Raw genomic sequence first — 23,624 nt, 5'->3', positions numbered from 1 at the left:
ATGAATTTATGTACAGGGTGACCATAAAATAACTTTTCCCGTTTGTAGGCTTCTACAGATAAAACGAATGAAAGAAATGAAATCACATTTCATATACAGACTTGGTAGGTATGGGAAGATGAATTCCGCAGAAGAAAAAAAGAATAGTATTAAAAGCTGCCGATAGGGGAAATATTGGAGTACTGTCAAGAGAAGATTTTCATATTGAGATGGATTATGTAAATTTCCTAGTGCTTGCATGGTAGCAGTTCCATGAATTCCTTGTAAAAATGGAAAAGCAAAAGACTTGTTAGCAGCTCCTTCTTGACTATTGATGTGTTCTAGACTCTTGTTCGTGATTGACTGTAATGTGTCCTGTATGGAGCTCTAACATGTCGAATGCTGGATACTTCAGCATGCTTTACTGGTAAAACTGTTCTGCACTAGACAGTGTAATTCCGTGACTGCTCTTAAACAAACCTGCATGTCTTATGTACAGAACATAAGACGGGCTGTTAAGAACATCAAAACTGACAGTTTACTTTCAGCAGTGGAGTACACCATACACTGTATGCAATAGGTTGTGTACAGGGAAGGTAAAAATATTGAAAATGTTCCACAGCGTCCAGGGGACCCAAATGTTTATGAATAAAAGATAACTTTCTGTGAGCATCATGAATTCGTTCATAATTGTACTCCCATAGCGCTAGTATTTTCCCAGTCGGCAAATTTTTGTCCTTTTTTTTTTTTTTTTTTTTTTTTTGCGAAATTTATTTTCCCGTACTTTCCACAATTTGCATATGAAATGTGGCTTCGTTTCGTTCATTCGTTTTATCTACAGATGTCGCCAAACAGGAAAAGTTAATTTATAGCTACCCTGTACATATAGCTATAGATTTATGTACCTATGCCTTTATATGCCTGAATTTAAGTACCTATAGTTGAAAGTAAATTTTTAAAAGTTATTATACGAATTACAGAAAATAATTTCTTGCTTATCAGAATGACATCACTGGATGGGGCAGTTTTTTGAAATGTTTTCTTGGAATCAATGGCCCTCTTTCGTTTGTAGATTCAGAAACTAATCGTCCGAAAACATCAAAAATACGAAATCCAAAAAATAATGAGTAGTCATTAATGGAAAGCATAATTTTGCATAATTATAGAATAATTTTTATTAACACCCTTCGAAATCATTTAATTGTAGAGCACACAACTACGATTTTATGAAAAATTCGAGGCAAATCCCGATTTTACATCGTTTAATTTTTAATACATGTGTGATACATATATGATATGTAAAAGAAAAATTTTCTTAAATAATTTTTACAGAATTTTTAAAGTTCAAAATTAAATTTTGTAGGTTTTTTTTTTTTTGCTAACTTTTAAATATATATATATATATATATATATATATATATATATATATTTGTTGAAGGATAAAAAGAACATTCTAAATAGAGTTATAGAAAAGGAGGTCCTTTATTCTTCTAAATGGATTTTTGATTTCAGTATTGCTTAGTTGTCCTTGCTTAGTTTAATCATAATTTGGAGCAATGGAGGTTCACTTGATCTAAAATATATCTGACAATCAATAGCGAATATCTATGTATTTGAAAAGCTAACATATATGGCACAGAAATCGCTGTTATTGTCGATGGCAAACAACCAAAGGCAAACAAATTATCGTACGTATTTTAGACTGCTTCATTGAATACGTTTACATTTGCAATGAACTGCACGCTTAAATTATGAATTATTTATTACTGCAATGAATGGAGTTGCAAAATGAATTATTTGAAGGATTGGCCGTTTTCACCAACAAAACCCCCCATTCAATTAAAAGAAAGATACTATAAAAGAAGTCTGAAAATAAGCTTCAAACATAAGATTTAATAGAACTCAAAAGTAAACTTAACCATCACCAGATAGCGACTTGTTTATTGAAATGGATGTTCATATCTTCCAAAACATATATCTTATAAAAATTGTTTTTTTTTATCCTTTTAAGTTACCTGTTAAAAAATGACCTGTTTTTAGTAAAATAAATTTCCTATATATTTTTTTTAATTTTAATAATATTGTATAATTTCATACATAATGTTTTTAAATGTTTACTGCAATTCAAACTCATCCATCAAAACATTCAGTCGCTTGCTTTTGTCAATCATTCATTCCATGACAGGACTTCCTCTTCCCCTTTTATTTCTTTTGAAATCCCGCTTTTCATTTGTATGAAATGACAAGGCGAATTTAAATAATACATTCCATACCAATTCTTTACAGCTTTAAAAGTCAATAATTGAAGAGAATAAACGGGTCGCCAAAGATGGTTCATGTGAGGAAAAAGATTAAATCCTGTTTTAATATTATAAGCACGTTTTATTTTTCAAAGGTATGATATCGGAGCCTAGTCGACCAGAAGGACCACTACTTATCAGCAACATAGAAGCCAACTCTGTTCATTTGTCGTGGAAACCACCCCTGGAAGACAACGGTGGACCCATCCTGGGATATGTCATTGAAGCAAAAGATGTTCTCCACATGGATGTAAGTTGATCTCTCTTCTGTTATATCCCCTCTTCTATATATATATCAAAATTATATGCATCAGAATCAATCGTAATTCTGTCTTCAGGTGCGGAAGACGTATGTGTGGTCAGAAGGACCTGGAACAGAATGCCTCGTTCCTGATTTAGAAACGGGTCACATTTACCAGTTTCGAGTTTACGCTCAAAATGAAGCTGGAAGAAGTGAAGGTCTGCTGAACAAAAGTCTGGTACGGATCAAAGCTAAAAGCAGTAAGTAAAAATAAATGGGAAATTATATGAAAATTATACATTTAACGACTTGTGACTTTTTAACGTATTGATCGCCGTAGGATTTTATATAAAATGGTTCGAAAACGAATATTGATTTTCAGGCTTATTTTGTGGATAGTATTTTATTATTTTAGTTCATTTTTAGCATGGCGATATTATTTCTTTTTGGACCGCGGCCTCCACAGAGGTTCTCTATGTTTAAGTTCAGCTTACATACAAGATGTTTACTGTGTTTTAATGAAATCCATTAAAATATTTTGACAAGAATTTAGGATTAATTTATTAATATATTATAATTTAGTTTTGTTTATATCGTATTTTATATTGTTAGTCACCAGCATTTACCATTTACAATCATAAAATTTAACATGAGTCCCCAGTGACTGACGCGGCACGAACGGACACTTCAGTGTCATTTCCCGGTGACACCTGAAGTGGCACATAACGTATTAACAAAGTTTAACGACATGTTTTTATGTGTGATGACCGGCGGTGTGAATACTTGTGTGTGGAATAATTTGATTATAAATGAGAATGACTTACGTTTCTATCAAATCATACTCTCAAGCTATTTCAAAGAATATGCAGAAGGATCACATCTGTCTCTTTATACAGAGAAATATAAAATGGCTACCCTAATGTGTAGCCTTTTTATCTGCAATCAAGCAATGTTCTGTCCGTATAACAGAACATTGCTTGATTGCAGATAAGTTTTACAAAGTAATTTTCATAGAATTTCAGGTGTAAAAGAAACAATGGAAAAACTTGATAATCTTAAATTTAATGAACTAAACAGGCTTTACACTTTTATTTATAAAATGAAAACATTGGCAATTCTAGAAATCGGTTCGTTCAAAACATATATTTATAATATTTATTAATGATGCGTCACAAATTTGTGGTACTTAATTAATAAACATAAAAGATCTTTGCAAAATAAATTAAAGATAATTAGAGGTAAGACGAAGATAATAAAGACTTTTCAAGATAATTAAAAAGAAAAAAGCTATCTTTTATCAAAATATGAGGCAGGGTTCAACAAATAAAAGTTGACCAAGACTGTACTGTATGATCAAACATTGCAATAGTAGCTTTTTGCATTAGACAATGCATTGTTTACAACCAAACATGTTACTTAAGATTGCACACATTATCTGATTTCAATTCCAAATAGATAAATTGGGTAGAGTAAACTCGGCATTTGGTTGTCAAATGCTTCAGATCTCTCATGCCTCTTTTCCCCCTTGCAAATATCTGAAAAGCGTTGTTTAAGAAGCGATCATTAAATTTTTAAAAAAATTCTTTTCACTGGAATTTGCGCTATTTCTGCAGAAGTACCTGACATATCGTAGTATTTTAATTGACGATTATTTATACAAACATTTCTGGTAAATACTAAAAATAATTAACATAACAAGTAAAGTGAAATGATGTATTAAACGCATCTAATACCAAATACACTGCTTAATATAATCATCTTACAAATAGAAATAAATTTATTTACACATGTAATATGTTCATAAAAATAATAAATTATTTTATTAAGATATGTTAAATTATAAGTTGTTCATTTATTGAAGAAGATATATCAACATCCGACTTTTCTGTAGAAAATGCAGGAAATGGCATCCTACGGATGTGATGATATTTTTACTCAGGGTCACACGCAACATTTTACAGAATGGAAAATAAAACTAGAGTTAGAAGACTTATAGATTTCCAGTTGCAAATGCTAAATTAAAAATAGAATACAAGATCCTCAGAAGATACATTTTAAAATAAAAATCATTTCGAACAGTGTATAACTTTCTGTAAAACATATTTGTTTGCAAAGCTGGATATAAAAAGATTTTTTGCATAAATAAGTAGGAAATTTTTCATACATATTCCTATGTTTAAAAATTCATTGCAAATTCAATGGTACATTCTTGTGAGGTATTTGAATTTCTTTTTCTTTCACATTTAATGAATCCGACTACGTTCGGAGACCTCTTTTTAAATAATGATATTTCAAGCAATATTTTTCTATTTGCAAATGACATTTATTCAAAAATGTAATACACCACGTGAAAATACTATATATATATATATATATATATATATATATATATATATATATATATATATATATATATATATATATATATATATATATATATATATATATATATATATATATATATATATATATATATATATTATTTCATTTTGAAGAAGCAGGCATATGTACAAGCGATGAGCACACAGAAAAGGAATGAGGAAAAAGCCTTTGGACATTTTATCCCTGGTCTTATATAACCTATGAGTTTGATAGGAAAAACATTTCTTCATAGTGCTAATATATTACGAGATTTCGATAGGGATTTTCGTTACACGCGCGGAGAAGGTAGGGGAAACACAGGGAGATTTTAAAAAAGAATTTGCCTCATCAACGGTATTTTGCCTCTTCACGCGGAGTGTGGAAAAATTAGACTTTTAGCTGATTCAACAATTTAACAAAGCTTCTCTTTAATTAATTAAGTAGAGAAAGTGGAATTGGATCCCGAAATAAGAGAATATTTTTAGAATGAAGTTACTATGGGCTAAATTAAGATATTTATTTATATATATATAAATGGTGGCCTCAAATTGAAATTTTTTCAAACGCTCAGAGTCAAAAATAAATGACCGGAATGATCGGCATAGTTCTGTGTATATATATGTATGATCATTGATGATACTGGCTAAGAACTAAAGCAAGAGTTTATAAAGAAATTTTTGCATGATTGCATGAGTTGTAATGTAAAATCATGATTATTTTTTTAATTTGATCTTTTTTCAAAGCGTAAAAGGCGCATCACTTCGCAACAGTTCATCATTGATTGGACGTATAATTTGATTCATTCACTTGATATATACTAAATGACTGAAAAAATTCAGAGTAATAGCATTTTAATAATCGTGTTTAAAAAATGAAAATGTTTGGAAAAATCACATTTCGGAAAGAACGAATTTAGAGTCTTTGTTTTTAATTTTCAAGGATATGAAAATGAAATTTTTGTGAAAACTTTCTGTATATGTAGACTATTTCTTATTTTTCTAGAAGGTAATTCATCTTTTTTTTTTAAAGTTGGTTTCGAAATATATCTTTTTCTCCACTCTAATGAGTACGTAGCTATTAAAATAAAAATGGTTTTTAGAAGGTGAAAGAACATGATTTTTAGATAAAACATTTTAAATTTCATTTTTATTCAAAAGCGTGTTTTCAACGTATGCGAATACCTTCAGCTCAATTGAATCATAACACAATGTATAAGAGTGAAAACAACGTTGCACATCATACCCCAGAATTTCAGGATGCATTTATTTTAATTCTGATAATTTTATTATAAAACTTAGATTCCTTTGAACACTGTATTATAACAAATGACAAATTTTAAAAAGGAATAGAAAAACAAAAATATTTAACTTTACTTTCTTAACGTTTTGAAAAACAAATAACAAAACTCCGAAGGGATATTCTTCTTCAGAAGCCTTCATTTTCTTTTTTAACTTAAACATCATTTATTTTTAACTGAATGCTTTTGCTTCGTTTGATTTCAGAGAAACCACCCAAACCCTCCAAGCCTTCAGCTGAAATACTGGGCGAGGACAGTGTTCTTTTGCAATGGACAGTTCCAGAAGGCGGTGGGAATTTAAACTATCTGATTGAAAGATACGAACCGAAAAGCGATTTGTGGTTTCAGTGCAACCGCGAAATGGTGATTGCGACGTCCTACTTGGTCACTGGTCTGAACCTGGACAGAGAATACATTTTCCGAGTGAGCAGTGAGAATACGCATGGCGTCAGTTTGCCGAGCGAAGCTTCAGATCCAGTCAAGTATAGAAGTGACGAAGGTGGGTTTGAAAAAAAATGAAGGTTATAAAATGATGAAGACTGTAATAAACTAAACAGCCGCCACTGGCAGTCAATTGATACATCAAGAATGAATGGTTGCTACAAATTTAAACGTTTTGTATGACTTGGTTCTTAATGGCTTCCCAGGTAATATGTTTTTAAACTTCAAATTATCGGAGGCCTATACCTCATGCCATTGTTCTACTCAATGTGCTATGCATTTCCATATTTTTTTTTGTTCATATTGTTGTACAACCAACACAACATCAATATAAAGAGCAGTAGCGTTTCAAAATAGGCGTATTTTTAAAAAAATTCACCATTGCTTGATTCTGAAATTAAATCGTAATTGCAAATACAATAAAATTTCAAGACCCTCATTAAAAAAGTATCTTATACCAAAACCTTCTCAACACAGAAAAATCAGCCAAATATTCGTATCTTGATCACAAACAATAGAAAAAGAATCTAGAATGAAATTTCAGTAGAAAATCGAAAACGATTTGACTTTCATTTAAACTATGAAATATATTGCTTTAGAATATTTTTAAATAATTATAAAGAAAAAGAAGACCGTACAACAAAAAAGTTTTTTAAAGGAATAATTTTTTGACTTTACGATGATGTATTAATCATTTTTGGGTCGTAATATTCTCGGAAGTTATAGTAGGAAAACGTCAGAGTTTTACTTAATTATTAATTAATTAAAATAAATAGAACTTAATTTTTTAAAATTCGTCACATGGGGCCAGTGGGATCCTTTAAAGTATATATTTGTGTAACGTTTGGTAAATGTAGGTCTCATTTTACAGCCTGTAGAGCGCCAATAAACGCACTCACGTTCATCTATAGAGATTTATTTAATTAAGTCTCTTTTTTAATTGTGTGTATGTTGTATATTTCAGGTGAAGCACCATTTGTGATAGTTCCTCTAGAAGACTGTTTTATCAGGGCGTGTCAAAAGGCTTTCTTTAAATGTGAATATTCTGGAACTCGGCCAATCCAAGTAAATTGGTAAATAAAAATGTTTCTTAAATACTAGAAGTGTTGATAAGTTTTAAGAAAACAATAGCATTAAATTAATATTAAATTCTAATAGAAGTCTTAAAAGATTATTGTATCAAATGATTTTAAATGATCTCCACTATAGTTTTACATTTTTGTTATCTAGTTAGTTCTATATACGTGAATAAATGTGTGTGTTTTTGAAAATTTAAAATGCTTTAGAATAAATTTTATTTATAAATCATTTGACTGCGGTTATTTTTAAAGGATGAAAGTTAGTATAATAATTTAGACCATTGCTTTTTGAATTTTAGTCAGATATTACTCACAGCTCAACATGAATAAAAAATCAACAAATAGGTTTAACTTCTGAATTACATTTTTAATTCATGCACTGCAGTCCCTTGACACCTGATCATCTTGAAAATATCAAAATGTGAGGAAATTAAACACTGTTTGATTGGTTTAAGTGAGTGAGTTTGGTATCCACAACAGACCACTGTGTTTGATTCCAATTATTAGAATGGATCATATTGGATAAGAGGAGAGGGAATGACTAAGTTGTAACATCGATTTTTCGCGTTTAAATGAAAGATTATTAATCTGATGAAAATATATAAATAAAAACGGTGTAGGTGTTAAAATGCCCTTTGCATTGTGCCGTCTAATGTTAAGATGGCTTCATTAGGTCAAAAATAAATTTAAAAGACATATATTTGGAAAAATATCTTTAATTTCTTTTTGCACTTTTAGCGAAACTTTTGTAACTAGCCGCCTTTGACGATAAGCTTATTCAACCAGTTTATTGACTTTTTGGTCTGTTAAATGATATTATATATCTGCATATACAAAACAACTTTAATGATATTAAACACGCAGAAGACTGATTATTTTTGGATTGGAAACCGATGGATTATTAGTATGTTTTTAGTGTCATTTTATTGGGTATAGGAAACTTAGTATTTAATTTTTGAATGTTTTGAAACACACTTTCACATTGTATTTTTAAGGACTAAAGATGATATTCGAATTCGTGAGGGAGTCGGTTCTGTCGTTACACTTGATGACAGCGGGAAATCTGAGCTCACCTTGAACGAAGTGGATTCCGATGACGAGGATTGCGAAGTGCAATGTTCATTACAGAATGCCTTCGGAAGGACAACCTCAGAAGCTTCCATTAGAATATTGAGTAAAATATTTTATTATTTTTATTATTTACATACTAAGATATTTTTGAAAAGTATATTCATTATGTTTGTAATATTCTCGAAATATAAGTAACAAATTAGGAGCAAAATATAACTTGTTAGTAGAAATGCTGGTTGTTTTTCTAAAAACAAACTTTCCGCAAAACCAAAACATTTCAATGAGAAAACAAAACCTACTTGTACTTATCATTAAAAATACAATTTATAAATACTTCTTAGATAGGATGTAATCCATTTTCGTAAGCTAGGTAATACTTTACACCGAGGTTAAACTATAGTTTAAACGTTACTTGATTACAACTTTATCAGATCCTAAAATGAATCTCTTAATATAGTGACATCGTAAAAAGTAAATTCGACATTTTTTTATGTTTGAAAAAAAGGTATACATTGCTTTATTTTATTTAATCCTGTCATTGTTTTCTAACTTTCAAAAGGAGATTCATATTATTTTATTGTATTATAACTTATGCATACTATAATTATTAAACTTGCGTTTTAAATTTAAGATTAAAACAACGAAATGATATTGGCTTGATGACAAGGAAATTTGTAACATTTTCGAATATTCCTTTGCTTAAGTATTTCTTCCCTTTTTCATTTAATGAAGCTCAGTCTATCTTTTAATGCATGTTTTCAGTATGCATAACTTATCAAAAATTTCTTTATTTCAGTATGAATCATTGAATTGGCAAAAAGTATTTATTGTGTTTAAAATTGGGTGTCTTGTTTTTGATTTAGTTGTTTTTCCCTTTTTAGCCATAGTAATGGCGATGGTCCTATTAATATACATTAGCAAAACTAATAGGATAATTTCTTTATGATTCATCTTATTTCATAGAGAAATTCTGAGATATTGAAAAAAAATTAGGAAAAAGGGCATTAAATTTCATTAAATAAAACCCTGATAGAAATAGTCCAGTAGGCTATGAAAACAAAATCACTCTTGGGTTTCTTTTAGGCATGCCTCAACTTGGATATCCTTCCTCCTACAAAGAAGACCTAACATTTGATTGCGGTGATGCCGTGCGACTGAGGGTCACTTTTTCTGGAAAGCCTCCGCCCACCATCAAATGGTTCTTCAACGGCCAAGACCCACCCTTAAATGACAGAGTATTAGTAACCCAGCTCTCTGATTCATTGGAAATTCGCATCCAGGACTTGACAGCTGAGGATTCTGGTGTTTACACATTCGTTGCAAGCAACGTGATGGGAGAGGACTCTATTGATGTGAGAGTCGTCATTACAGGTAAAGGAATTTTAACGAAATCTTTTGAGTTCATCACCCAGATACTTAACAATATTTGTCCATAAAATATACTGATTCATAAGTCTCATCGCTTTATTGAAAATGCAATTATAGGAAGCAGTCATTCATTTATACTCTTCATACATACTTTACTGATTCAAGTTTAACCACGTTCATTATTTCTTAATCAAGTTTAGTAGATAATATTAATGAATATTCTGTATTCCACTTGAGACGAATATGCACTTTAGCAGAATTAATTAGCTTGTTGTTGTTCAGATTGCACCAATCATTAAAGAGACAAACAGGCACTTGTCAGCCACAAAATGATATTTCTATCTTATATCTACCGTTAAATTTAATCTTCTCATGGCAGTACCCAGTTGGTGTATCTATTAAATAAGATCTATATCATAATTAAATATATGTGTTAATATTTTTGTCATATATATATATTGATATAAACATTTTGAATCCACACTTCTTTTAACTACAGGGTGGTTATAATTAAACTTCCCCTATAAACAACATCTTAAACGCAAACGAATGAACGGATTGCAACGAAATTTTGTGTATATACTATACACGAGATGCACTCACGGAATTTTGAAAAAAAATTCCACCAAAGGGCGCATTTTCCTGGAAAACATTAAATTTAACACGATAAACGACCAAAACGGAATGCAGAAACAATATTAACATTTATTGACTAGTTTCTGATCACCTTGCCATCGAACCACATTAAGAAAAAATAATAGTACGCTGTTTGAGGAAGGAAAAAACAAAACACAGTTCAGATTATAGAAATAAGATGCTGTGGCTTGTCCTTGGGTATGTTGGATCTTGTATGGGAAATAGTGCATTATATTTCTGAGCATTTTTCGGATGATAATGCAAGAATATCCCGTCTGTCGAGAAATTGCACGTGCGCTACTGCCTCCAAACTATGATGACTGTGTCTGTGCGGCAACAGCTGTCTTGACGGCATCAACAAATACCGGAGTGATAGGTTTACGCCTCTTCCAGGTTGAACTCTTACTGTCCCCGTCACTTCAAATCTCTTAATCATGGCCCGGATACCTTTAGTAGATATTGTTCCACGCCGTAAGCTCTTTACACGACGAAATTCACGAATTGCAGCAGAAACATTCCTCTTTTTTTCATAAAACAGCTTCATCAATAACGCACGTTCAGTTAAAGATACCGTCATCATTACAGCAGGAAACATCGACATAAAACATGAAAGTATCTGCAAACGTTTCACACCCTAACATGTTTCGCATAAAGTTTCCTATTCGTCGCAAGCATGCAAATCTGGACATTATTTTCTTAGAACTGACAGCTTTCCCGGTTTTACATTTCGTTCTCATAATTCTTGTTCTGGATTGTTAATATTGTTTCTGCATTCCTTTTAGATTTTTTTTTTTGTATTTATGTGTTAAATTTAATGTTTTTCAGGAAAAGGCACCCTCTGGTGGACATTTTGGAATATTTTTTTTTTCAATATTCCGTGAGCGCATCTCGTGTATTGTATATATACCAAATATACAATCCGTTCACCCGTTTGCGTTGTAGGATGCTGTTTATAGGGGAAGTTTAATTATAACCATCTTGTACTTTGAATTATCGATCCATTTGTTTCCACTGAAACAAATACTGTAATGGATTTCTCAGGCTACTGAAAATAAAAGAAAACTTAAAAGATGTCCCTGCAAATGCAGCTATTAAAATATGTGAGTTGAGGATCTTGTGACATAAATAACAACAATATTAAAATCATTACTACTTTGAATCCGAGAAAATGGTATAATATAAAAAATATTTATTTTACTAAAATTAATGCAATAGTTAAGAAATTTTTTACATTTTTTTACAATTTGGAGTAAATACAGAGGATAATTTAATTATCCTTTGATTTTTCTCCATTAATTTTATTTACTACGATTATTTTTAATAATTAATGAAATGATGATTCAATTAACTGATTTTTTTATGAAGATGAAATTTTTTTTTTACTTTTAAAGTGTACAGGAAAAGTGGCATTTTTTGTGTATTTTTGTAATATTTCTTTTCGCCAAAATGTTTTTGTATCATCTTGTAATATCTTCGTTTATAGGTCCACCAGATCCTCCAAGCGGGCACCTTAAATTTGAGATTGGAGAAGATGATGAAATTGTCCTGGAATGGGCTAAGCCTTTATGCGATGGTGGCAGTGAAATCTTCAACTATATCGTGGAAAAAAGAATGGTAAAAATTTCATGATGCAGTGCTTGTTTTCTATTGCTCCAACAAAATTGTTTTCGTTTCATAATGTTAATCATATAATGTACTTGATTAAACAAGAAGAATCTTTGCTTTAAATAGCGATATGCAACTAAATTGAATAAATAGATATCAGTTTTACTTTTTGATTTGTAGTACTATGAATCATTTGAAAGCTTAATGATCAGAAAGAGCGCATTTCTTCTCGATTTTTTACAATATTGATTATAAATAAAGTATACTTTAAAAAGGGAAATTAGATACTACGTCTTTTTCTTTATTAAATGAAAATCCGTATTGATAACTAAAATATTATTATTACCTTTTCGTTGAAATCGGAACTCCGAAATAAATTTCTATTTATCTATTTTGGAACTTGAAATTTAAATGCTCAGCAAATACAAGTCAATTCCATCAAATTCAAATACTGAACAACAAATTATTGTTAAAGTTCCTTCTAAAACCAATTTGTATAGATATTGGTCTTTGTATTTAAAATAATTATCTCTTATTTGTAATCATTAACCACTTTGAGCATTTTTAATTTGCAATTATTTTATTATCTCTAATTGTATGCTTTGTATCAATTTTTTCTTCTAAATTTTGTGCCATTGTATTATGCCATATTTCACATTGAAATAGTTGATTATGAATGTTATTTTGCAGTCGGAAAAGGAATTATGGGTAAGATATGAAACTACTCATAAAACAAGTCTGAATCTTGGTAATTCCAACGAAATTGAAGGCTGCGTGTTTCGAGTGAGAGCCACCAACATCTACGGAACCAGCGAACCTAGTGAGGAATGTAAATTTCAGAAATCCGGCTTAGATGAGGACGTAAGTGAAGAGTCTGCGAAATCTCTCAACAACCAACAGCAAAAAGATATTCTGAGCTTAATGCAGCAATGTAGTGACGAAAAACAAGAAGAATTCGTAATTAAATCCGAATTACAACATGAAGATTTAGAAATTGATATTCTTGAATACGAAGAAGAAGATTTGGCTGAAATATCCTCAAATGCTCGGCACATTGATTTAATAATTCCACAATTTAGTTACTTCTGCAACACATGCACTGAAATCTTTTGTCAGGCACCTAATTTCGCAAGCGAAATAGCTCTGCCGGCTTATTGTCCGGTTTTCGACCTTCACTGTGATTTTTTTTACCAGGTATGTTTCTCAAACATATTTTTTGAAACAGTAAGTACTTTATCTGAAAATGAATATTTTGCTTCAAATTGCCTTTGTTCATGGATGTTTCATGAGAATTTTCTGGAAGTATATAAGCCTCTTTGTTTCTTGGATATTTCGAAACAAACAGACTTATTCGATTCTTCCTTACGAAATAAATGCCAATGGGAATCTGATGATAGTGATACGTTTCGGTATTTCGCAGTACAAAATGAGGAAAATCATTCCACTTATTTTCAGGAGACTTCTATTCCATGTGAACTTCATCAATCCTCCAGTTCAGTAATAATATTATGTCCTCCTCTGACTTTTGAAGTTCTGTCATTATTCGAAGTACAACAGCCGATGAAGCAACAATGCAGGGAATCATTCATCTGTTATAAATCAATTCGAAATGTTGTCATTAATTCGCTTGAAACATTTCAGAATTTAGAGTGCTTCTGTCTTTCAGAAAAGGCTACAATTAGATACCAGTCTTTTGAGGATTTCGAAGATATTATAAGCTTATGCTCAACACCCATTCGAACTTGGAAACCTGCTATGAGTGTCCTTCCAATTAAGCGTCAAATAGCGACTACTGATTTATCAAGCGAGTCATATCCGAAAACGAAAGATTCCAAACCTTTTGATAATTATCAAGAAATTTCTGATGGCAGACAGACTGAAATTGAATCATTTTCTGTATGTGAGAAAAATTTTCCGGAGGAGACAAAAGAACAACTTTTTAGTTTCAGTGTTCTAAAATCAAATACATATGAAACTGATACGTCAAATGAAACAGATACTGAATTTTGGAACAACACAAATTTTTTCCCAATGAATGAACAAGAAATTGAGTTACCAATTAAAATAATCGATGATTCAGCAAATCTTAAGACTGCGTCGAAAAGTGTGAAAGATAACAAAATATTTGACATTTCTACTGAAGATTCCAATGAAAATCCACAGATAAATAAAAGGGAAATTCCAGATTGGCTTATCTACGTGTCTCCCTATATTTTTCCAAGTACAGAAATTAATTTAAAGGAGAGTAATTTGAAGCTTGAAGATGAAATAAAGACAAATGAAATAAAACCTACTTCGGACAATTCCTTTAAACTTAATCTCAAAGAAAAAAGTGTAGAAGAGTTGCTACAACTTGCCGAAGAAGTGGAGAGAAGCTTCAGCCAAAAAGCGGAACAATTTGAATCTTTGGAATCTATTCTGCAAGTTGAACTTACCTCACTAGAGAAAGATCTGGAAGCAGTCAGTGATATTCATAAAATTTTGGATGATCCTTTTCTTGATTCTTACCCTTGTGACGAATTAAACAAGCATTCGGCAACAGAACAGAATGCTGTGGAAGAAAACCTCATTGAATTCACCGATGTTCCCTGCAAGTATCCAGGGGACCTACAAACGTCTGGTTACCCTCCAGAGGTTGTGATGCATTTGCAGAACAGAGTAATACAAAGTGGATGTCGGACGAGACTTTATTGCTCAATTATGGGAGATCCAGACCCAGAGATTGTATGGATGAAAAACAGAAAGCCCGTTCCAGAGAGTTCTAGATACATTTTCAGCAATTTGGTGAGTCCAAAAGCAATTAATAATGATTTAGAAATACTCTAATATACTACTCTTTATGTTAAAAATGCAGTGTTTTTATTTATTTCATATCCATACAATGCCAACAAAAAGTATTCATGCAATTTCAGTATACATCTTTATTTCTTTTGCATAGTATTTTCTGTTTGCATTCTCATACTGTCTATTCTTCTTGATTGTGTCATGGATGTCACTTTTTCAGTATTAATTTGAATACAGATAGGTATTAATTATGTTAAAAAGCAACAAAATTGAAAGCAAATGTTCGTTCTTTGTAGTTACTAGTTATTGCTTTTAAAAGTTAGCTCTTCGCAAAGATAAAATAAGTGAGGGTTTTTTTTTCCGAATTTCTTCTATCATTTTTGATAAAATTCTATTTTCAATCTTTATTTTATTTCTATTAGAAGGAAATAATAATGGTTGAGGTGAGAAATTTAATACTAAAAATAAGATTTCGTGATTAAGTTATTTAATTTTAAGATGTTATATTTTATGACGCAATATTTGTATTAATATTAAAAGGTTTCATGTTAAGGTTAAAACGTTTCATTGTTTAATCCTATTTAGCTGTAAACTGTGCATTTTAGTTAAAATTAGATACTTCTTTCGCAGGTCGAGTTCGGTGTGTATATGGACATCTTCAACGCAAAATCTACTGACAGTGGAGAATATACTTGCATAGCTACCAATTGTTATGGGTCGGCGCGAACTCAATCTTATTTACAAGTGGTTGGTAAGTGTATGCAAAAATTCATAATCAATATACAACAAATAAAATTAAAAATGAAATTATTTTTACATTAAAATCTAATTTAAAGCCAGCCTCTTGATGAGAAAACAATCCATGAGATGTATCAAGAATGTATTCTAACATTTCACCTTATTTTTAGATATGACTGAAAAACTTGAATTCAATGGAATCAGATTTTTTGTAGTTAAAAATTGTTCATAATACGAAATAAAAGAGGAAAGGAAAATTCTATTACAGAGTTGAATGTTTTGATTGCTGAGTTTGAATTTCATCATAGCATTTCAAAACTTTGTTACATACAAAATAAGAAATCCAATTAAAAATATGAATGAAAGTTCAGAATTGCCGACTGCTTGACGCAATTTTCAATATCTCGCATCCGGTTTCCAGGAATTTGATTATCCAAATGACGGCTATCAGGAAACGCGCCAAGTAGGGGATTCTGCACTATCATCAAAATATTATCAAAATTAAAAAAATCTATGAAAATGAAATTAATATCATTAAAAAAGTAATTTATTTTTATTCTTAAGACAACAGAAAGACTTTTTTTTATAAGATAATTGTTTTGGAACGCATGAATATTAATTTCAATAGGCAGTTCATAACGATTACCCATCTGGCGACATTTCATTTTTGAGAATTTTCAACTAAATTTTCTGTAAGAGGTACATTTCTAAATTTTTTTTAAATATTTTCTTTTCTTTGACTGAATGTACTTCACGAATAAAGGCGAACCGTCTCCAGAAAATCTTTAATTATATTTTGCAACTCCGTCAATTAACCACGCTAAGCGTTGATGTTTCTTACTAAGCTTATTTCTTATTGTCATTCGATAATAAGAAACTAGAGCAATTTCTGTGACACGTACGTTAATGTTTTATATATATAGATTTTTTTCAACTATTGTGTCATTTTCTTGTGTAGAATAATTCAGAAGTTTTGAAGGCGGCATAACCTCTAAGCCTTCAATCGCAACACTGCTCTTTAGACCACACTACAAACTGCCTGCCATTCTTCTTTGAATACTTAATATTTGATAGTTTAGTTAGTATGCGTTATTTTTGAATCGCACCCTTGTAAGTTGATTTCAACTTAATTAACTTTTATTTCTTTAAAAACATAGGTAATCGTGAAGTTAGTCCTGAAGAACCAAAATTCTTGAAATCACCTGAAGACATATCATGCAGTCCGGGAGAATCTGTCGTCATGGAATGGAGAATAACTGGAACACCAATGCCTCATGTCATATGGTGAGTACCGTACTTCAAATTTTAATTCTAGCCCCATCCAAAGTAATTCTATGTTTCTCTGAACGAAACTTTTATTTGCTGTAGGTTCAAAAACGCCGAAAGAGTTGAAACAAGCTTGCGGATGGATGCTTTCAGTAATCATAGAGGCTGCTGCCGCTTATTTATACGCGACGTCGATGTCACCGACAATGCCATATATACATGTTACTTGGAAAATGAAACTGGCTCTGCCATATCAACTGTCCAGCTCTCCGTCGAAGGTACTGAAAATATTATTCGCTTCAACAGTATCGAAATATGGGCCTTTACTCATACACTCCTGGTGTGTTATCTTAAATGCGCGATATCTGGAAGGCTAAGTTTCGCTCTGCAGTTATTTTTTAAAATCGTGTTTATTTCGGAGAAAATATTTAGATACGAATTACATACTGATTATATATGAATATTCTTCAATCTTATTTACATATGAACTTGTTATGGAAATAAAAAAGTCACGAATACACATCACAGTTTAACATGTTATTCGAATTGGTTAACACAATAATTGCATTGTTGCTATTGGATGTGGGCCGAACGTATTCTTATTCGGATAATGTCATATAATGCCATCTCACAAACTTTTGAGATACCAGTAGGTTATCATCCTATGACAACAATGGAAGTACCACCTAAAATTTATGGCGCTCTATAATATTGTCAGCATGAGAACTGACAGAAAAAATCTTTAATGGTTAGTTATAACAAAAATGGTTTTTTTTTTTGTTTTGTTTTGTTTGTGTGTGTAAAATAACGTTTTTTCAGGAAAGGCTGTAAGATAAATTTAAAAGTAAAACCTTATCAAAATAACGGTTTGGATCAAATTTTATATTTGATCCAAATCGTTAGAGCCGTTTCCGAGATACACAAAATAAATTTTATATACTATATTTAAGAATTGCTTGCTGAAAGTTGTAAGATGATGTTTTTTGTTTCAAGCTGTGAAATTTTTAAGCACTTCTAACTTGCACTTAAACTTGTTTCTCGTTATTAAGTACGGAACTTTGTAATCTATTTCTGCTAGAAGTTTCTACTACATTTTCAAATTTCAAACAGTTGGAGATGCACTGTTTCAGCATTTTCAGATTTAATTAAATTTTTCGATTCATAAGAAAAGCGCTACCTGGTAGTGGTTTTTTTTTAATTATTTCTAGATCCCATAACATGCATAATAATGAATTTTAAATTCAAGACTAAAAAGAAGGAAAATAATGAAATAAAAAAATTTCACTTTTTAGTAAGCTAATTTAAATGTGTTCTTAAGAGCTAATTAAGAGCTCTTAGAGCTTTACTAAATTTATTGTAATTGTCGTTTTGATATAAATGCGTAAGTAAATTAAATGGCATACTCTTTTGGAATATATACACATGTAAAAAGGAATATAATAAAATGACTCATTCATTTGTAAAAGAAAATTAAATAAACATTGACACGAAATGCTTACAACTTATGGAGCATAGAACAAAGAGAATAAAAATAGTTTCTTCGAAAAGAAGTGTAGAGTGTCATAATATATCCACTCTATATTCATGAAAAGGATATTGTGTAATGACTTGATCCTGGTCGATCAAGTAAGAGGGGGGCGTTTTTAGACAATTTCTTTATTTACAGCCTTCTATGTACACAAGAAATAAAAAATATTTTATACAGTTTTTATTTGCTAATTTAACGTATCACTTCTAAGCTTTGGAAGGGCACTCTCACATTAATATGATGAAATGAAGCATGTAGCATTTTTACTTATTTCTCTTTTTCTTTACGTCTTCTGGGAAGAGTGCGGAAGGATTGCTTTTAAGGTCCATCGAGACTATTATTGGCAATAAAAATAAACAATTAAAACGTTGTTATTTTAACACGTTGGAAATTCAAGTGAAAGATTTTCCCATCCATTTTTTTCAATTCAAAAAGCAATTAGTTTGCTCAAAAATGGATCTTCAACTTTATATAAATTAAACGCTATTGTTATGACATGACTATTACGTTCCACGGTGTTGTGTTTTTTTTTTTCATATCAAAGTTCATTTCTATCTAAGCTAACTCTGCTTTTTGTTGTAGATCCAGAGAGCACAGGCAGTTTCCAAAAGAGTTGCAAGAACCAACTGTTGGCTGGTGAAGAATCGGTTCCACCTAAAATATCATCGTCTCCTTTATCTGTGGAAGAAAGGTTTACTTTCTCCTTATCTCTTTAAAAAAAAATTTTCCTTAAAAAGTAGAAATCATATATTTATTGCTTATAGAATTTTTGAAAAGTTTCTACACATTTTTGACATGGAAAAACAACATTCATATTGAATAACTCAATTTTCTCATGCTATAATCTTATTCGAAGCAATACAAATGTAATTCTCATATTGTAATATTCTAGTCTTTTCGCAGTCGAAACCCACAAAATGGACAGACCCATCCAGTTCAGCTCAGATAATTGGTTAGAACCATGAAGATATTTCCTTGGTATAAAAACATTCATTACAAGATGAAATACTTCTTAGTGTCCTTGATTGTAAATTTGCTGTTAGAGTTTGTAATTATACCTCGAAAAATTTAATTACAGTGCTGTAGAAAATAATTGATTTAATGATCACATGAATGAGTATTAATGCGGACATGAGTACTAAAACTGTAACGAGTGTAGTTCTTGTTTGTTTGGTGACGATTTTCAATGCTATAATGTCAGGAAAAGCATGATAGCTTAACTAGATAGAAAGATAGAAAAGCTTTTCAGTTGGAACTTCAGTTTCAATTGATTGAATGATGAATAAGAAAGTGTTCCTTCTCTGCTGCAGCCATAAAACAAATTGGTCTGTCCACTGGCAATAAATAATAAGTTACGGTTAAGTGGTTTATTCTCAAAAAAATTAATTACTTTATTTTGAACAGTGTGTATCAGACTTCTTTTACAATGATGCGTGACTTTTAATAACGTATGACTGATATTCCTCAAACTGTGACTGTTAAATTTCAGTTAAGAATACACTTATGTGTAGTGGCTGATGACGATACAGATTCAGCAATAGGCATTCAATTTCCTCTAGTGACAATCAGTTGCTCCCTTCTAAATCGTTTCGATGTAGGGTTTTCTGAAAGGTTAATAGTAGCTTTTTTTGTATTTTTATAAACACTCTCCTGATCACTGTACCATCAAGGGGCTCCTACCAAATATAGAAAGCGACATAATCTACTTCATAATCGTCTAGGGACGAAAGTGATAAACAAAAGGCGCTAGTGCACTTTCTGTTTTTAGCATTCCCTCCGCAAGATCTGGGCAATCTAGCATCTAAGATTTTTATTGATCTTTTATTTCCCATCTTGATTTTCTTTGTACACAAATAAGGATAAAAGTGTAAATGAAATGTTGATGAAAAACATTAAATCTTTGTCAATAATTTGTATTAAATTTCTTTGTTTGTTTTTTTCGATCAATATAGCATAGTAATATTCAGTGCCCTGCATTTTTCTAACTCTCATTCGTGTTTTTCAGAGACTGCGGCGCAATAAGAGTGAAGCGGAAGGCTTATTCATACGAGAAACACTGCCGAAGAAATGAACGTATGATATAAAAATTTGGTTTTATTTTAATTTTAAATTTATTTTATTTCATATTCCCTAATGGAGTCGATTCAAATTCACATAATAAGTGTTCTGTGCTAAATCAGATTTATAATTCAATACGCATTATTCAATTGTTGTTCACGACATTAAAAACAACACTTTTATCATATGCTTTAAATTTATTGCATATCCGGCTAGTTTAATTTTTTTTAATTATTTCTTTTTTATTTTCTCTTATTTAACTATTAAATTTATTCATCAGAGAATTCGTACATCCTTTTTTTTCATTTAGGGGACATAAAATAATAAACTTCGAATTTTTTTACTCTATATTATTAATAATGAATCATTATTAGATGGAAACTTGGCTAATACGATAACACCCATCACTTTTTTTGTTTGTTTTTTGCATTATAATGAATGCTAAAACTCAAATAACATCGTTTTTTTCATTTGAAAACTCTACTTGAAATACAAACAGAGCATCATAGCCGAACGAAGGCAAACATGATGTTTCCTTATAGAAATCGGGAAAAGATTTTTGTAATGAATTAACGACCCGAGACCGTGCTTCTGCAAACAAACTCAGTGAGCATCATTTTTTTTACCACTGAAAGTGGTTAAAAACATCTGCATAGAGCTTTCCACCAGTTTCATTATAATTCATTTGAGTCTGCAATTTACAAAGTTATCTGTCATTTTGTCATTATAAATATATGTAATTAATTTTACTTAGAGAAATATATACAAATACAAAATTTAAAGAAAACTTAAGCAATCATAATGAAAGGATTCACAAGTCGAAGTTTCAAATAATGGTGGTTATTCTAAAACTTTAAAAGGCAGCAAAATATTTAAAAATTGAATTATATCTTCACATTTCAAAGCCAAGACGATCAACTTATAGAATTGTTTTTGGATAGCAGATGAGAATCCTGTAGGATCTGTTGCTGCACCCCATGTGCTGAGTTCAGGACAGACGTGGACGATTTTGACATGGTCACCACCTTTGGAAGGAAGAGGCAGATACGAGTACTTGATTGAGAAGCGCCTTTTAAATTCAGACCACTGGACCGAAGTCGGTCGAACATATAACACTTTATACACCGTGCATGGACTCAAGAGGGGGCGGTAAGTTTCACCTACTAGGAATAAAGCACCGTAATAGTTCGCTTTGAAAATATGTGGCTCAGATTGTAAAGATCCGAGAGTGATTGTAGTCTGGATTTATTTGGAACTCCATAAATTTACACTTTTTCAAATCTGGAATGTCCGCTTATTTTTAAGGATACTCTTTCTCACAGAACAAATATGTCATTAAGACACTGCAGAATATAAAACTTTTCGATTATATCCAGTTTATCGAAGACGGCAAGCTTCTTACTGGAACTAGTGCAAATACGCATGTTCAATGTTCATATATGTATCTGAAACACATTAACATTCCAGATTATTTGAAAATGTCGGACATTTGCACCCCGATAGTTTTGGGGTGTTTAGAAATGGAAAAATAATTAGCTATTTAGTAGAAAGGTTTATATCGTAATACATCCCTTTATAGTGAACATGTGGCCTGAAGTTCAATGGATAGATCGCATAAAAAACATTTTCATGGTCATATTAAGAAACATCTAAGAAATTTTAGATTCTAAATAAATATATATTTATTTTTACATTGTTAGATATTTTACCCCTTAACTAATACGAATACCAGTTAGCAAGATGATCCATTCTGGAAAAAACATGCATATAACGAGAGATTTTCGTTTCATGCAATATTTACAATTCTCGGTATTAAATCTAATGGTATGATGCTCCCATCCGACAACTTAACATTTTTTCAAAAAATTATTTAGTTTTTGTACTTTTGTGTATCGTTTTCAAATCTCGAATTTTACATAATCTCCAAATAAAATATTAATATCTTAAATATTTCATTGAAATTTTCAATGACTATTAATCCCGGCCAAATAGCTCGTCGCCAAAGATGGCCATTATGAAATAAAACGCTGCAATACGCTAGAACCCTTTTTATTTACTTTTGTAATTCGTTTTCTGTATTAGTATTGAATGCAATTTCCTTTTAGTTTATATAACTTTTCTACAATTTAATATTCGTTTGAGGAAACAATTATTCATATTAGTGTAATTTGTTCAGTTTTTTTATTGCTATTCTGCGAAAAATTGTGCCCCATGCGTTTAAAATAAAACGTCTGTAACTACACATTAAAATATAATTTCTTTTCCTCACAGATCCTACGTATTCCGAGTGTCGGCGGGGAACAGCAGGGGCTGGAGTTTACCTGCCACTGTATCCCAACCGGTGCACACCCTGCCAAGGTGACTCGCACGTTCCACCATTTGGGACCCATTTTCATATGCAGGATCCAACACTTTTGTACAATTGTTTAATAAAATTTACTAAATTACACTATTGCCTTCTTGTACGGATGTCGGGCATAATATCCACAACCTCATTTTCCATCATCACCCTGCTTTTCAGTATTATTTATCGTTTAAAATAATCTTCTCTTTTGACTTTCAGGCAAGGATTCTTTAAATTCGTACATAACTGAAGCGAATTACATCATTTAAAGTAAATTATGATATTAGTAACGTTTATAGCTCTCAAATATAATAATTTTGTTTTCAAATAAGAAGTGGATAAGTTTTCGGTATGTAAAGTAAAACCTGAATTCGCAATTACTAAGAAGAGACTCGCAACAACTGAGAAATAAGACGAAACATTAAAATTTTGCATTTCAAAGAAAGGCATGCTCAGAAAAATAGTTAAAAAAATAAAGAAGTTACAAATTAATAACTAAAAAAATTTTATTTTGACATACAATATATT

General features: G+C 31.0%; 1 protein-coding gene across 2 annotated transcripts; it reads left to right on the top strand.

Annotated features, from left to right (window-relative positions):
- The first annotated feature begins 2,124 nt into the window (after positions 1-2,124).
- Positions 2,125-23,199, top strand: LOC129962027 (titin homolog). 2 transcript variants are annotated; one of them, XM_056075704.1, is made up of 15 exons: positions 2,125-2,529; positions 2,618-2,780; positions 6,384-6,677; positions 7,584-7,692; positions 8,694-8,872; positions 9,853-10,140; positions 12,257-12,387; positions 13,069-15,162; positions 15,793-15,913; positions 17,058-17,184; positions 17,269-17,444; positions 19,277-19,385; positions 20,700-20,767; positions 21,697-21,901; positions 23,024-23,199. In XM_056075704.1, exons 1-15 carry the CDS (start codon positions 2,377-2,379, stop codon positions 23,112-23,114), a joined length of 4,308 nt encoding a protein of 1,435 aa, XP_055931679.1. In that variant the 5' UTR covers positions 2,125-2,376; the 3' UTR covers positions 23,115-23,199. The 2 variants fall into 2 exon arrangements, with proteins under 2 accessions (XP_055931679.1, XP_055931678.1); XM_056075703.1 differs by having other exon boundaries at positions 21,694-21,901.
- The last annotated feature ends 425 nt before the right edge of the window (positions 23,200-23,624 follow it).

The sequence above is a fragment of the Argiope bruennichi genome, chromosome 2 (assembly GCF_947563725.1).
Source record: "Argiope bruennichi chromosome 2, qqArgBrue1.1, whole genome shotgun sequence".
Classification (NCBI taxonomy): Eukaryota; Metazoa; Arthropoda; class Arachnida; order Araneae; family Araneidae; genus Argiope; species Argiope bruennichi.
Note: the sequence above shows the minus strand (reverse complement) of the source record. Positions and strands in the feature narration are given on the sequence as shown.